Source organism: Apodemus sylvaticus, chromosome X (genome assembly GCF_947179515.1).
Source record: "Apodemus sylvaticus chromosome X, mApoSyl1.1, whole genome shotgun sequence".
Classification (NCBI taxonomy): Eukaryota; Metazoa; Chordata; class Mammalia; order Rodentia; family Muridae; genus Apodemus; species Apodemus sylvaticus.
In genome coordinates, this window is record NC_067495.1 from 18,999,483 (window position 1) to 19,016,984 (window position 17,502).

The 17,502-nt window shown below is 36.0% G+C and overlaps 1 protein-coding gene across 1 annotated transcript in view; it reads left to right on the forward strand.

Moving 5' to 3' along the window:
* Huwe1 (HECT, UBA and WWE domain containing E3 ubiquitin protein ligase 1) overlaps positions 1–17,502 on the forward strand; it is a 130,066-nt gene that overhangs the window by 42,943 nt on the left and 69,621 nt on the right. Inside the window, 12 exon segments of the mRNA XM_052171018.1 lie at positions 5,180–5,242; positions 8,381–8,458; positions 9,324–9,371; positions 9,449–9,517; positions 10,191–10,290; positions 11,292–11,392; positions 11,890–12,040; positions 12,175–12,302; positions 12,907–13,047; positions 13,253–13,358; positions 15,662–15,763; positions 16,115–16,195. Of these exon segments, the coding sequence (XP_052026978.1) occupies positions 5,180–5,242; positions 8,381–8,458; positions 9,324–9,371; positions 9,449–9,517; positions 10,191–10,290; positions 11,292–11,392; positions 11,890–12,040; positions 12,175–12,302; positions 12,907–13,047; positions 13,253–13,358; positions 15,662–15,763; positions 16,115–16,195 (1,168 nt within the window).

The following is a 17,502-nucleotide window of genomic DNA, read 5'->3' on the forward strand; positions in this document are numbered from 1 at the left end:
ACTCTCCGGCCCTAAAATAGTTTTTAATGAATATTTGACTTTGCATTTTACAGTTTCTTATTTAGCTTATTCCTTCACTGTTAACCCTGAAAGTATCCCTTTTTGGTCAGTTTAGCTATTGTTTGTATTTTGTCAGATTTTTTTTCCTGTTTAATTTTATCCTTTTTCTTTACATGTTCCTTTGGGATATGTTGACTATGTTTTATTTAAGATAAAAGTGTTGAAATACCTAATTATTTTAATATGCGCATTTTAATTTGTGTGATTATATGCTCTCATTTTACCCAGATCAAGTAATTTCATGATTTTTCCATGTGATTTTTTTTTCCCTTTGACCCCATTGGTAGTTAAGAGAATTGTTTAATTACCATGTTCTTATAAATTTTCCAGATTACTTTTTGTGATGGATTTCTGAATTTTTTTCTTATATATAATGACACTGTCATTGACAGATTTGGTTTAAATGTATTAAGGGTTGTTTTATTACCTAAGGTCTAGTGGAGGAGTTTTTTGATGTGTCTCGGAAAGAATATATACTCTAGTCTTGCATAGGTTCTGTATTCTAGTTGACTTGGCATTGTTCAGGTTTTCAGTTTCCCGTTTGGTTTTTTTATGTAGTCATTGTTAGTTGCCATGGGAATCAGAATTGATAGCTTACATTTTTATACATAGTATGTTCATCTTCATAAATATATAATTCTTGGCTTATGTAGTTTGCATTGTAAAAGATAAATAGCACATCAGAAGTAAGGACCATTAGGGAGATGCTCACAGGAAAGTTTTCCCCATGCAAGGACCTGAATTGAATCTCTAGAACTCACATAAAAATATCAGGAGTGTTGGCATAGTTTATAATCTTAGCACCTGGGCATATAGACATAGATGGATCTTTAGAGTTCTCTGTCCAGTCTTAGTGAGTTCTATGCTAATGCAAGAGACTTTGTCTCAAAACCAGGTGAATACCACCTGAGCAACACCTGACTTTGACTTTTGACCACCACGGGCATGTATTAACCAGAGATGTGTGACGTGTCCCAGAAGGATAGGTAGGGACTGCTTATGTAATTCATCATTTGATATTTTCATCAAGCCCCTGCCCTTAGGAACAAACATAGCAGCAAGCCCTTTGAGCTGGTCTTTCAAAGACCAAAACAATCAAGCACTGTTATTTCACGAAGATTTATTGTCCTCACTCCAGGAATGTGGACTATTTTTTACAGCTGATAAATATAGGCAAGGATTTGGCAAACTTAATATCAAAAAACTAGTTTGCAAAATTCCTTTGAAGTTGATTGATTCTGAACTGTTTGTCAAATGTATTCATTCTTTTTGTAACAGGTATTTGGAGTTGTGCTGCTGTTTTCATTATTATCACTGCTATGAAAATAGTTATTAGCCAGTTGATAGAGGAAAGGTAAAGTGTTTAAGTAGTTTTTCTTAGTGTGTGTCTTAGTGAATTACTTGTCTATTGTTGTGAACAAGGACTGCAACCAAGGCAAATTGTGAAAGAGTTAGGGCTCATGGTTATTAGAGGGTTATAGATCATAACTACCATTTCTAAGAGCATGGTATTTGGCAGTCAGTAGTAGCTGAGAGCTTACATCTTGATCCACAAGCAGGATGTAGAGAGAGGTAGTTGAATATGACATGGGCTTTTGAAACCTCAAAGCCCATCCCTAGTGACATCCCCAAGGCCATCCCATCCGTAATCCTCACCAAGTATTCAAATGTAGCTTATAGTGTATAAGAGCCATTCTCATTCTAACCACCACATTTTACTTTCTGATTTCCTTAGTCTCATGGTACTATAATGCAAAGTGCATTTGCACTTCCAAAAGTCCCCATAGTCTTTCTTTTATTTATTTACTTATTTATTTGGTCTTTTGGAGACAGCACTGGCTGTCCTGCAACACACTCTAGACCAGGCTGGCCTCAAACTCAGAAGTCTGTCTTCCTCCGCCTCCCAGAGTGCTGGGATTACATGCGTTCACCACCAACGCCTGGCTTCATTTATTTTTATGTACATTGGTGGTAATTTGACTGCATTTATGTCTATGTGAGGGTGTTGGATCCCCTGAGCAGGAGTTAATGATAGTTGAGAGCTGCCATGTGGGTGCTGGGAATTGAACCTAGGTCCATCTGATAGAACAGCCAGTGCTTTTTGTTTTTGTGGGGTTTTTTTTGGCGGGGGTGTTGGATTTTGTTTTTTTATTTTAGAGACATGGTTTCTCTGTATAGCCTTGGCTGTCCTGGAACTCTGTTTACCATGCTGGTCTTGAACTCAGAAATCCGCCTGCCTCTGCCTCCCAGAGTGCTTGGATTACAAGCATGTGCCACCAGTGCCTGGCTTAGCCAGTGCTCTTAACCATGGAGCCATCTCTCCAGCCCTCCTCACCTCATAGTCTCAACACAATTTAAAAATCAGTCTCTTCATTGACTCAAGGTAATCTCTTAATTGCAACCCTGTAGTCAGTCCTAATCAAAGCAAATTAAATTCTTGCTACATGCAATGGCATAGAATATATATTACAATTCCAGATGGGAGGAATGGAGTTTATCCAGGAAATACTGTATCTAAAAGCAAGATGGAAACTCAACCAGAACAAACTCCAAATCATATACCATGTCAAAAAACGTAGATGGTTCTGCCTAACACCCTTGCTGACTGCAACATACTTCTTAATTTTGGTTTGGTTCTACTTTCTGGATACAGCTCTCCCTGGCAGACATTTCACAGCCCTATTCTGTAACTTCTCAGGGATTCCATGCAGTGAGGGAGTCCCCTGAAACAAACCTGGCTTCACAGGCTTTATTTAGAATGATTCCACAACCCCGTTTCTCTTGTATCGTTCATAATTTTAAAGTCAGAACCACATATTTGATGCTGCCAAGTTTAGCTGCCTGCTTGGGATGGAGCCTGCTCCTCTCTTTTAAATTATATTTGATACAATTTGAATTGATACTGCTTTTTAGCAGAAAATCCCTTAGGCTTTTTCCTTCTATAAGTTGTAGGACTACCTGGGTGTGGGGATCTTAGCCTGTTTACTATTCCCTCTATTCCATTTTGTGTCTGGCCTTTTTTCTTCATCTCATTCAGCACAAGCCATGACTCCAACATTTAATTTCCTGGTGTTCCTTTTCTCTTTAAATTGTATATGTTATTTTTTTCTTCTTTGATCTGAATAAAGATGATTAATACTTACCTTACAATATAGTTAATTATAGGATGTCTTGGATTCTCTGTGTTTCAAATTAATAAAAAAACATTTCAGCTTAGTTCTAGGAATACTTTTAGGACCAGGATAAAGGCAGTCACATTCTTTACCAAAATATCAAGGTTAGGATATTTAGTTGCTAATATTTTTCTCCTCTGAAACCTCTTGAGCTATGCCTTCATAGTTTACTTTGTTCTCAGCACTGCTGTCTTCCAAGCTCCAGCTTGGAAGGCCAGATAACTTAGCTTACAGTGTTCAACCACTTTGCTAGTCCGTGTCTTCTACATTCCTTTCAAATAATAGTATGGTCAATCCTGTCACTGTAGCCTACTTTCTGATAACACCTGAAAGAAAGAGAGGTAAACTGGGTGTTGTTATTGTTACCATCATTTGACACCTGTTATTTGTATCCTGTGCCTCTTTTTTCATAAAGACTTACAAAAAGCTTGGGATTAGGTAGATTTTGTTTTGTCTATCAGTAGGGTTTTGTAATAGAGATCTTTTTATGGCAGCTTCAGTGATAAACATTGTGTTATAGATTTATCAAAAACATACTGATGTGATTATCTTTCTAAAAAAGGAAATGATGATATATAGAGTAATCACTTTGTATACAACCTTTCCTAGTGGTAAAACAGTTCAATAGTACACAAATTGCAATAGTGAGAATTAGATTTGGCACTTGTGTTTGAGCTGGTGGGCCAGGCTTGACTTACCTTAAGGCAAGAATAAAAATAACTTATTAAAATTTGCAGTTGTAGATGAGATGACTAGCAGTCACTTAAACAAAAATAATGTTATTCTTGCCAGATATGGTGGCATAGATCTCTTAAAAACAACAACACTAGGAGGCAGAGGATCTTTGTAAGTTCAAGGCTAGCCTGGTCTATATAACAGTTTCTAGGCCATTCAGAGATAGACAATTAGACCTTGTCTTAATATATGTACATGTTATATACATGATTTATATGATAACATTTTGATATGGTACATACATCTCTATATTATCTATCTCTCTATTTGATAACTTTTTGGTTATTTCAAATGCCAAAGAAGATGCAGATTAATCCATAAGCAAATTAATACAGTTGGAATTTGGGGTTAGGAAGTTACCAGTAACTCTTTTACTCAGTATCACAGGCACTTGTTTGAAAACTTTTATACTTCGGTTAGCTAAACATCTTAGTCATATTCTATTGCTATGATGAGATACCATAACCATTGCAACTCTTATTGTTTTGTTTTTTTCTAGACAGGGTTTCTCTGTATAGCCCTGGCTGTCCTGGAACTCACTGTGTAGACCAGGCTGGCCTTGAACTCAGAAATTGCCTGCCTCTGCCTCCCTAGTGCTGGGATTAAAGGCATGTGCCACCACTGTGCGGAACACAGCAACCCTTATAAAGGAAATTATTTAACTGGGGCTTGCTTTACAGGTTCAGGGGTTTGGTCCACGGTTAGCATGTTAGGAAGCATAGTGGCATTCAAGTAGACATGGTTCCTGGAGAAGGTTTAGAGCTCTACATCTGGACCTGAAGACAGAGGAAACACTGGGGCCTGATTTGGGCATTTGAAATCCCAAAAGTCATACTACTACTGCTACTCCCTAAGCATTTAAATATGAGTGTTTAAGGGCCAGTCTTATTCAAACTAACATACAAATAATATAGAATCTTATAGCATGTAATTTGGCTTATGTCAAGAAAAATCTATTGTTCCACCCCTGTGAAAGAAAGTTTCAAATAAACAAACAAAAAACTAGAATGGTGAGAAAGGTCAGGTATGACGAAATACTAGCAAGCATGAATTTTTACATATGGAATGTAGTAGCTGGCTAATGTTGCTGCTTTTTCCTCTTGAGCGCCCTCACAAAACAATAAAATAGGTTTCATTTTTTTTCATTACATACTTTATAAGTATATGACAATAAGTATATAGTTAACACTGTCTTTTTTTTCTTTACTAAGAGCTGGGGTGGAAAGGAGAATGGCTTTGGACTTGCAGAATGTTGCAGAGACTTGCAAATGTTGGTGAGTATCTCTTTGGAGTATGATATAGTCTCTTTCGAAGTGTTACTTAATGAATGTATGGTATAATTATACTTGACATGAGGACTTTTGTAAAAGTTCAAAAATTAAAAATAGCTTTAGAAAATTTGATCCATTACTGATTTGGTTATAGATAAAGGGCTCAAAAAGTAGTGTGTTCATATACCCAGTTCTGAAATGAGTTGAATTTATTAAATCAAATCAAAAGTTATTTTAATCCCTGAAAGCTGGGAAGCATAGTACACATCTTTATTTGTGATATGGCAGGAAGAAGACCACCAGCTTTTACTACATTTACTTGTGTTCTCACACAAGTATCAGAAGTCTAAGCAGTGATCAGTAATGGCTGCTAGGAAAATTTTTTTCTTTTTTTTTTTAAAGGTATATTTATTATATGTAAGTACACTGTAGCTGTCTTCAGACACTCCAGAAGAGGGCATCTGATCTCATTTTAGATGGTTGTGAGCCACCATGTGGTTGCTGGGATTTGAACTCAGGACCTTCAGAAGAGCAATAAGTGCTCTTAACCACTGAGCCATCTCTCCAGCCCCGGAAAATTTTTTAAAGATTACATAGTACAGAGGTCTGTAGAGATTGCAAATCAAGAGTAGTTGTTCCACATTTTATTTCTACCACCTCATGGCAACTAAAAACATCTGTTAACTCCAGTTAACAGGCCCTATTATAGCCTTCTAGCTTCTACAGGCACCAGGCACTCACATGACACAGTAGACCTACGTGAAGGTAAAAACTCATACAAAACATTTTAAAAACAGTTTTTAAAAAAACCAGTTCAGTATGTTTTCATATTTACCTGTTACTTTGTCACCAATTCTGTGTTTACGGATTTAGGCTATCAGACCTTCTGCTTTCTGTGTTTTCTGTAGAGCCTAATTTGACATATAGACAAATTTGCCTAATTTGCCAAGTAGATTTGATCAAATCTAACTAATTTATTTTCTGATAATCTTTATCCCCTAATATGGCTCTGTTTTCTAGTTATAGAAATCAACATATTAGATCAGGTTACTTTCCTGCTTTAGCTGATATATGATCTTCAGTAAGTAGCTGTGAATGGATGTTGGAAATATGTATTAAATGTGGTTCAGTTTGGAGTTGCAATTTTAAGAACATATTTTACTTTAAAGCACATTAGGTCAATTCTGAAGCTCATTCTTCATGTTAAGACTTTCTAGGTTTGTGTGATATTTGTTAATCTCAAGGTTGAGATTTGGCATGTTAACAGTTTGAAATTCCTTCGGCAATCCTACATCCTATAGAGGAGTATATATACAAAGAACTTAAGAAGTTAGACTCCAGAGAACCAAGTAACTCTATTAAAAAATGAGGTACAGAGCCAAACAGAATTCTCATCTGAGAAGCACCTAAAGAAATGTTAAACAGCATTAGTCATCAGGGAAATGCAGATCACAACCACTCTGGAAATCAGTTTGGCAGTTCCTCAGAAAATTGGACATAGTACTACCTGAGAACCCAGCTATATTACTCCTGGGCATATACCCAGAAGATGCTCCAAGAAGTAATAAGGACATATGCTCCACTATGTTCATAGCAGCCTTATTTATAATAGACAGATGTAGGAAAGAACCCAAATGTCTGCCAACAGAGGAATGGATACAGAAAATGTGGTACATTTACACAATGGAATACTACTCAGCTATTAAAAAAATGACTTCATTAAATTCTTAGACAAATGAATGGAACTAGAAATATATCATCCTGAATGAGATACCCCATTCACAAAAGAACAGACATGGTTATGTATGCACTCACTGATAAGTGGATATTAGCTGTGAAGCTCAGAATACCCAAGATAAAATTCACAAACCAAACAAAGCTCAAGAAGGAAGAACAAAGTATGGATACTCTGGTCCTTCTTGGAAGGGGTAACAAAATACCCATCGGATGAGATACAGAGACAAAGTGTGGAGCAGAGACTCAAGGAAAAACCATCCAGTGACTGCTCCACCTAGGGATCCATGCCAGACACAGTTACCAGACACTATTGTTGATGCCAACAAGTGCTTGCTGACAGGAGCCTGATAACAGCTCTCTCCTGAGAAGGTCCTGCCAGGGACTGACAAATACAGAGGGGGATGCTCTCAGCCAATCATTGGACTGAGCTCAGACTCCCCAATGGAGGAGCTAGTGATAGGATCCAAGTAGCTGAAGGTGTTCAGTGCCATAGGAGGAATAACAATATGAACCAACAAGTACCAGAGCTCTCAGGGACTAAACCACCAACCAAAGAGTACACATGGCTGGACCTATGGTTCCAGCCGCATATGTAGCAAAGGATGGCCTTGTTGGACATCAAAGTTATGAGAGGCCCCTGTATCGGGTAATGCCAGGACAGTGGGTGGGTTGTTGAGCAGAGGGAGTGGGGGATGGGTTAAGGGTTTTCAGTGCAGAAACCAGCAAAGAGGATAACATTTGAATTGTAAATAAAGAAAATATCCAATAAAATGTATTTTATTGGCTTGGAAAGAGCTTGAAATTCTTAATACTTTAAATGGTAGATACCTAGGGAATGGTATAATGGACAGGCTGCTATCATTGTATCATTACTTTTGTAGAGTTATATAAAAAGGTGTGCTTTTGAGTGTGTAGATATTTTGGTTTGGTGTGTACTAATACTGAAAACTGTGAAACGTGTTCTAGAACGATATAGAACGACTGTTTGAAGTAATAGAAAAAAGTGTTGCTAAGGAGGCTGGTAGTAAGTTTTTACAAGAATGCCCTTTTTCATTCTTTATTTGATACCAAGATTTTGACCCTGATACTTGTTCTCCATTGTTTATTAACTTTATATGTATTATTACTTGGTAGACTTGACCCTACCACAAGAAGTCTATACTCAATTTATGTATTAAAGAAAGAGCAATAGTTAACCTAGATGTTGAAAACAGATTTGGATCTTTAAACTCTAGCCTTCTGATTTCCAACAGATTTCATCTGAAATATCTTCAAAGCAAGGGAATAAAGATATGATTGATATAGAATCTACTACTACCAAAATGTGTTTGAGGAAAGTGTTGGCCATGTCTCTGTCTAAAATCAATTTAAACTTGATGTCTTATTATTCTCCTTCATACACAGAAATATCCACCCAGTGCAACCACACTACACTTTGAATTTTATGCAGATCCTGGAGCTGAGGTCAAAATTGAGAAGAGGGTGAGTCAGGTTACTTTGCTGCTGTTTATAGACTCTCTTAGTTTAAATGAGGGGATCTTTTGTTCACTGCCCTATGAAGTTTAGATATACCTAGAAACTTTAATCATATGCCTACCTCTCAGATCATTAGGTTCTTTTGAAAAATTATTTACATTCTCGCTGATACTTTCCTTCCCAATTCCCCCTCCCAAATTTCCTCATCCCATTCTACCTCCCCCTTGCCTCCAAGAGGTTTTCCACCCCCATGGCCCCATCATTAGGTTTGATCCTGGAACCTGCCAAAAGTTACAACTCCTTTTATTGGGCAATATTACATTCATATGTTTTACTAAGTCTTTTTTTTTGGGGGGGGGGGCGGTAGGTCTTTATTTGTATTTTGTTGTTGTTATTATTGTTTCTTTGAATTTTGGGTATAGAATGTTACTTAAATGATGTTCCAAATTCCTGCATAATTTGCTATGACTTGGTTTGGTATGGAAATTCTCCAATTAATCACATTGTTCTAACACTTTCATTGTTAAAATATTTTTTCTAGAATATAATTGTCTTCAAAACATGAGAAACTATTCTCATGTATACAGTCTTTGGTATGAATACTAAGATTCTGTAGATTGTTAGACAAGGGATAAAAAGGAACACCAAATATGAAATGTGCTTGTCTAACAGAATTATAGTTTAATATGACCAGTTTGAAAGACGCAATCTTGTTACTATTATATGTGGAAAATAGATGCTTTGGATGATTATGAAATTGCCTTGGTTTTTTTCAAACATTTGACTTACACCTAGGATGGCATTTGTTCTCATTGGTTCTTAGAGGGTATTTACTGACCCCCTAACAGGTATTTCAACTTTTTAATTTCAGACAACTAGTAATACACTACATTATATTCACATAGAACAACTTGACAAGGTAAGAGGATTCTTTGACAACTGGTTAGTTAATTTCTGTTTGTACCCTTGTTCTTAAACTAATTTTTTTTAATATAGATTTCAGAAAGTCCTTCTGAAATAATGGAATCTCTTACCAAAATGTACAGCATTCCTAAGGATAAGCAGGTAAAATACATCTGAAAAATAATTTGCATACAGTAGTTTTTCAATTATACTAATGAAAACTTACGCAAACAGAAGCCATAGCAAAATTGAGGTATATTTGGAGTCCGCCCTTAGCAAATTAGCTTCCTAGGTGTTTCTTCTTGAGGCCAGTAACTTCTAGCACCTTATGATTGATTGGAAACATCAATTGCTAGCTGATTCAAAATGATTATCTAGTAGTGGTGATAGCTTTCTCAGCATTCAGTTGTTTCTCAGAATTCAGTTGTTTTAGCTTGTTCTGTACTTTTTGGCAGTGGTCATATATTTAATTTATTGAAAATTTGAAATTTTTTTTATGTAGCACTGGCTGTCCTGGACCTCACTCTGTAGACGAGGCTGGCCTCGAACTCAGAAATCTGCCTGCCTCTGCCTTCCAAGTGCTGAGATTACAGGTGTGCGCCACCATGCCTTATTTATTGTCTATAAATGTGTATAGACAATTTTTGAAATGTTAGACTATTGAGATCCCTGTTTTGTCACTCTAGTTCTGTCATCTAATCTCAGAGTACAGAATACTAGTTCAGTTTGGTACCCAAGTAACAAAACCATTTTACCAAGCAGTATAAAAGGTAACAGCTCAAGAAAAACCTACCCTTTGTAATGATTTTCTAATATAAGTCTTATATCTCTACAGATGCTGTTATTTACACATATACGACTGGCCCATGGGTTTTCTAATCACAGGAAGCGATTACAAGCTGTTCAGGCCAGACTGCATGCAATATCTATATTAGGTAAGAAAATACTAATTAATTGGTTGTAATTAGGCAGTTTGAACTTGATTTCTGATTGAGTGTCATGTATTTTTATTGCTGTGTGTTTTTATTATGGCAACATAAATTATAAATGTATTTGCATATCCCAGTTAGTACTTTAGTGATTCATCATTCTTAAGCTCCTTTATGTACTAAATAAAGCTTTAATTGCCATCCTTGTCATCATCCCTATTCTTCTTGATAATTCTTCATCCAGTTCTCAAACCTTTCAGAAGTATAATTTTGAAGTCTTCAAATAATTAAAAAGTTAATGCTCTATACTTTTACTTTGGAATATGAGAGTATAGAAAACACTGGCAATTTTGTTTTTAATTATGTAGAATTCTATCAGGTCATTCAGTGTACTTGCAGTGTCTATTGCCCATTATAGCTCATTTCTCTATCTTTGACCAATTTTAGCTCCATTTGTTCCCCAGATAGTTTTAATCCTATTATGTCATCAGCACATAACTGATTTTTATATATATAAAGTGAGAGATAACATGCCACTTGTCCATTTTGCATGAAATTACATTTTTTTTTTTTTTTTTACAAATGACGTAAGTTCATCTTTGTGTGGAAATAACTTGTATTTAAGGTTCTCACCATGATTCTGAGAATTGTTTACCCACACACAGTATTCCCTCAGGTAACTTCAAGTACTTATTTATAAGCTATTCTAAGAACTGAAAGAAAAGCCTGGAAATCAGCCTGTTGCATTCTAGGTACTGGCACAAATGGAAAAGTATTTCTTAGTTTAGCAGAAACTTAGTTACAGTTCAGTCAAGTAGTGATGTTAGGAAATGTAATCTCTGCTTCCTTTTCTTTTAAATTCTTCTTCAAGGCTACAGATACTTTTAGTAGAGAAATATGTGGTTATCCAGATCACTACATTACCCTTTTGTGCTGATTGGTAGTGTGTTATCCAATGACGACTTAATAATTGCATTTCTTCCAAAGTCTTTGTTTCTCTTTTGCAGTCTATTCTAATGCCTTGCAAGAGTCAGCAAACAGTATCTTGTATAATGGGTTGATTGAGGAGTTGGTAGATGTTCTTCAGATAACAGATAAGCAGCTTATGGTAAGTGTCTATTAATATGTACTTATCAAGTTTTAAATGCATATATGTGTTCTATTTGTTGTTGTGTCTCATTCTTTTTTTAAGATTTATTTATTATTAAATGTACACCATAGCTGTCTTTAGATGCACCAGAAGAAGACATCTCATTACAAATCATGTGAGCTACCATGTGGTTGCTGGAATTGAAACTCAGGACCTTCAGGAGAGAGTAGTCAGTGCTCTTACCTGCTGAACCATCTCAACAGCTGTGTGTGTGTGTGTGTGTGTGTGTGTGTGTGTGTTCGTTCTATTTTTCTTAAGGAGTCCAAAAATATTCTAGATGCCTGAACCTGCACTTTCTCTTTGGATATTAAGCTGTGAAATTCCTGAATACCAAATACTCAGTGTTATTCTCAGTCTCCAGTTTTAATAAAATAACTGAAAATTAGATTTTCAGATATTAGCATCTTGGTTCAGTTGTCCATTTGTTTTTGACACTGTTTACTTTGTCCTCATAGGAAATTAAAGCTGCCTCTTTACGAACGTTAACATCAATTGTTCATTTGGAGAGAACTCCCAAGCTCAGCAGTATTATTGACTGTACTGGAACTGCCTCCTACCATGGATTCTTGCCTGTACTTGTGCGAAACTGCATTCAGGCCATGATTGGTAGGTTTGAGTGATAATTATTTACCTAGGCACAAGAGCTCTATGAGACTGACTTTCATTGTTTGACAATGTGCTAGCTCAATAACCTAAAATCTTGAGCATATTATCTATGTGTTTTCTACCTTTCGTTGTAGATCCTTCCATGGACCCATACCCACATCAGTTTGCCACAGCTCTTTTCTCCTTTTTGTACCATCTGGCCAGCTATGATGCTGGTGGTGAAGCCTTGGTTTCCTGTGGAATGATGGAAGCCTTACTAAAGGTACTCTGTTTTCCCTTTCTAATATAATTGTGTGAAAATCAAGTAAGAGATGACAGAATTTGAATGTTTTACAGTGAGTAAATAGCACAGGAAATTTATCCCAATAGAGTTATTGTTCTATTGTTCTATTATGTTCTAGTTGCCACATGTATCTATTGGTGATATTAAGATTTTTTTTTTAATCCAGCATAATTTGGTAGCCTGAAGGCCCCGGGTATAGACAGTACTACATGCTTAATAGTGTGGCACTATGCATGGCCCTACGAAAAAGGGTACTTGTAAAGTTTTACTTTAATTATAACATGTTTTGTGCTGGTTTTTTGGCTTGACACTATGGGTCATGGCATTTCTGGCTTGCAATAAAAAAAACTGTTTTTATTTAATCATGTTTATGTACTGTTTTGCATGTAGCCTCAAGAAGTAGAACATACTCCTTGAATTCATAACATTATTATTAGATAAAACATTCAGCATATGTCTTTATCTTTCGTCGAATTCTCTCTATGCTTTCTCATGGGGACTCCAATACTATATTTTTGCAAAGGAATATAATTTTCTTAGCTCTCTTTTTAAATCAGTGTGTTTACCTCTCCCTTTCTTGCAGGTCATAAAGTTTCTTGGTGATGAACAGGACCAGATAACATTTGTAACCAGAGCTGTCAGAGTGGTTGATCTCATCACCAACCTGGACATGGCAGCTTTTCAGTCTCATAGTGGTCTTTCTATCTTCATCTATAGACTTGAGGTATTATTTTCATAATCATGTTATATGTACTTCATTGGATTCCAGTGAGTGCTGAGTCTAGGAAATTTCCCAACAATAAGTAACCATCTTATCTCTCTTAAGTTCGTAGAAACTGAGTTTATAATCTGCTTGATATTCTATTAGTTAAAATTTTTTAATCCCTAAAATATATAGTACTTTCTTAATATTTTTCCCTTGATTGTAGCACGAAGTAGATTTGTGTCGGAAAGAATGCCCTTTTGTGATCAAGCCAAAGATCCAGAGACCTAGTACCACTCAAGAAGGAGAAGAAATGGAAACTGATATGGATGGTAATTAACAAGTTATTATGCCCATATATCCATGTATCTGTTTTTTCTATTATCCTATCTAAATTTTAATTTTTATTCACAAATAAAAAGACAGACAGGTTTCAAGGTATATATATTTCAACACTTTTTTATATATGGTTATATGAATTGTTTGGAATAGAACTGGGAGGTAAAGCACTGGTAGACCACTAAAATCACTCTGCAAATGTGTTGGTTCATTATCTTCTTCACATTACTAAAACATAATAAGTGCTGTGCAGTCAATAATTACCTGTTTTTGCCTGATATATTACATGCAGACTATAAAGTCATAAATGGGACCCCAGAAAACTGTCTTAAGATTGGAGACTTCAACTTGTTATTGTTTAGGAATCTTTTAAGTGATAAAATTACAAATGAAAAACCAGATCATTTTAGTTTTCAGGTGTGTTGTGTGTTTTTTTTTAAACACTTCCATCCCTCTCTTAATAGATACTTCATAATAGAATAGAAAGAAAAAAAAATGCCCCCAGACAGGTTTCTTAAAATTTGCAAATCTTGTGTTAATTACACAGATTATTATTGTTTATCTCTTATTATGTTTATGGTTAAGGTAATACAAATATAATGCATCATTCTGTTAACAGTAAATAGCATACTGTTTCTTTTTCTAACTTGGTTTTGGGCACATGTATTTGTGCATATTGCAGTCCCCAGAAATCTTTTTGCTCAGTTTCTATTTTTGTTTTATTGGTAACAAGCTGACACTTAAGTTCACAGGTGAGATCTCAAGTGTTGAGTAAAATGTGTACTTTATTAATTGCTGATATATAATCATTGACTATCCATTCTAAATCAGCAATTGTCAGAATTCTTTAAGCAGAACAACAATTGCTTGGTAGATTCTGACACCATCTGAAATGCTTGATTCATTAGATTTTCAACTGAAGCCCAGGAAACAAATATTGAAAACTAATCCAAGTGATTGCATTGTATTCTCAAAAAAAATTACATACTCCATACAATGATAATTGCATAGTTGTGTTTTTCCTTACTACTAGTATAAGTAGGTGCATGCATAAAAATTACTTTAAAATGTTTTATTTATGAAATGCAATAAGATCCCCTTTAGAGTTTACATAATCAAAACATTGTAGAGAGTATTTGCTTTTACAAGTTTAAAAGTAAAGTTTAAAAGGAAATGTTAATGCTCAGTCTTAACCCTCTGACATTAGCTGCTAATTTGATGTGTCTCATTCCAGCCTTTTTATTTCTGTTTCATGTTCACATTTACAAGTATATAGTTTTTAGAACAGAAAGTCGAGAGCATTACTTGTATTGTTCATTCTATGTATCATAGACATCCTTCCCTATGAACATCATTGCTTTTTATATTTGTTAATTAACCTCTGTTAGTAACCTCAACTACCTCCCTCTTAGCAATAACATACAAAGTTGCATGTTTTACATCTCACTCAGTGGAAGAAGTTTTCTCAGAAATCTTTCTTTTCTTAGTACCTTTTATTCTAATTAGTTTCTTTATCATAACTTGTACTTTAGTTGCAGATGTAACTATGGAAAGCAGTCCAGGCTCGTCCATATCTATGGAGCACCGGCTGGATGTTGAATTAAGGGCATCAAGTTCCAACAGCAGCACTAGCATCTCTGGCCCTGGCCCGGGTCCTGGCCCTGGTCCGGGTCCGGGTCCTGGACCTGGCCCTGGCCCTGGCCCTGGCCCTGGTCCGGGTCCTGGCCCTGGCCCTGGCCCTGGCCCTGGCCTTGCCCTTGCCCTTGGCCCTGGCCCTGGACCCCGTCCTGGTGCGTAGACACATAGATACACAGACTTTTACAGTGACTGACTTATTAAACTAGTGAAGAAGAGAACATTACACCACACTTATGGTACATTTGAGGTTATCTTATAAGAACATGTCTTGGAACATTTTATGGTCTTCTGGCAGTTCACACATTATCAAAACAGGCATTTTGGAGGGCAGATAATATCCAAAAGAGTGAAGTTTGAAGTTGAATCTTTTTATTACAGTATTTCTGTTTTTATCTTTTTCTTTTCGTTCCTCTGTCTGTCTGTCTGTCTGTCTGTCAGCTGTCTCTCTGATTTTAATACCCTTCTTGTGGTATCTTTGGTGATTTAATTTCAGCTTTCAGAATACTCTCTCTAATGTCCATAGATCTCACTTTAAATGTCTGCTAGTTTTGCTTTAGTGCATATAGACGGGTCTCTTAGTACATGTTTTGTGTGCCTATTCACTGTGATTTAATGGTGAGCACAATATGATACTTTTTTTTCCTTTTTCCCATTTTAGGGGTTCAGTGTATTCCACAACGAGCAGCACTTCTCAAGTCCATGCTGAATTTTCTCAAGAAGGCCATTCAAGACCCTGCTTTCTCAGATGGCATACGACATGGTATTTGATTCTGTATACTGTTTTCTAAGACTACTTGGTTATCAGGTTGTTCTTTTTCATGTTTTCTCAATGTTTTTCTAAAGCATACTCATAGGTATTTTTGTTACTTAATATGTTTCGTAGACATGAGGGTTACTTACAGAACCCACCTCTCAGTCCCCATGTCTGTTCTTATTTTAACCCTCTATTAAAGATAAATCCATGAATAAATTAAGGGAAGTGTCAAACAGAGGCCCTAGACTCAATTAATATAGGGTTATTTACCATAGTGTAACATATTACAACCCTTCACCTTTGATTTTCATGCGTCTCCCAAACTGATCATATAGTCTTTGTACATATTTCTTTTAGTGATGGATGGTTCTTTACCTACCTCTCTGAAACACATCATCAGTAATGCAGAATACTATGGCCCATCACTCTTCCTTCTAGGTGAGTAGAATTGAAAGTTCAATCTTGGTTAAATGATCTGTCATATTCTCTCTCTCTCTCTCTCTCTCTCTCTCTCTCTCTCTCTCTCTCATTTTCTCGTGTGTGTGTGTGTGTGTGTGTGTGTATGTATGTATGTATGTAAGCTTTTAGAACTTCTTAACAGCTGAGGAGGTAGCGTAATGTTAAAAAGCCCACAGTTTCATTCCACTAATACACGTTGGCATCACAAAAGCAAATTGGAATTTCACTTAAAATTCTATAAAGCAATATAACAGGAGATGTAGAAATTTCAGATTCTTTCAATCTAGTGGAGTGGACATTGTACAAACATATTATGGGCAGTCTAGAGATTTGTAGCTCTTAGGAGTTTCTTACTCTTTGCTAATAAAACAGTTTATGAATCTATATATTTGTATCACGAGGCTTTGCAGAATTTTCCTAGTGGGAAAACTTGTATCAGAGCAGACAGGATACAGTTATCAGTAGGCTTAACAAGGACATTGCACATGTTAAGTATCTGGGAATAATAAGATTCATAAATGGAAAGTGTATGAGGAAGTATGTGTCAATGTCACAGTGACCTATAGTAAATTTCACGCTGAAACTCACCAAATAAAAAATTTGGCATTTCTTATCCTGTGCCCAACTCTTGACTTTTTGACTTCTAGGGTTTTTTGTAGCGTTTGCTGTCCTGGAACTCACCCTGTAGACCAGAGTAGCCTCAGACTCACAAAGATCTGCTTGCCTCTGCCTCCTGAGTGCTGGAATTAAAGGCCTGTGCCACCACCAACTTGCTTTGGTCTTCATTGTTATGTTTACTTTAATCCTCTTTATTGTGTCTTCATTAGTCTCCCTGGCTTCCTTTATCTTCTATCTCCTGTCTTTTTATATTACCCTTTACATTATTGTCTATAGCCTGTTTAATGATGCTCAACCTGAAGAGATTGATAATCAATTTGAATCTTGAATTCCCAGAAAGACAGGCTACAAGTGGTTAACTGAAGTTTAGCTGTATTAGTTCTGCTCTATTATGTATGTAGATTGTGTCTGTCAAGTAAAAGAGAGTAAATGTGAGTAGTGGTTATAGAATAATGGTATATGGAATGGCAGTCAAACAACAGGAAACCAGAGCTGATTTGACTCTGGTGTTACAATAGTAATTAGTCAATATGTTATACATTCTTGGTGTACATCCTGAAAGCTACTGTTGTGCTTGTTGTTTAATAATCTTATGCTACTCCCCAAACCTTGATGTGAGTTTCTACTTTTGAAATTCACGGGCTCAATATTTTTATGTTCACAAAAAG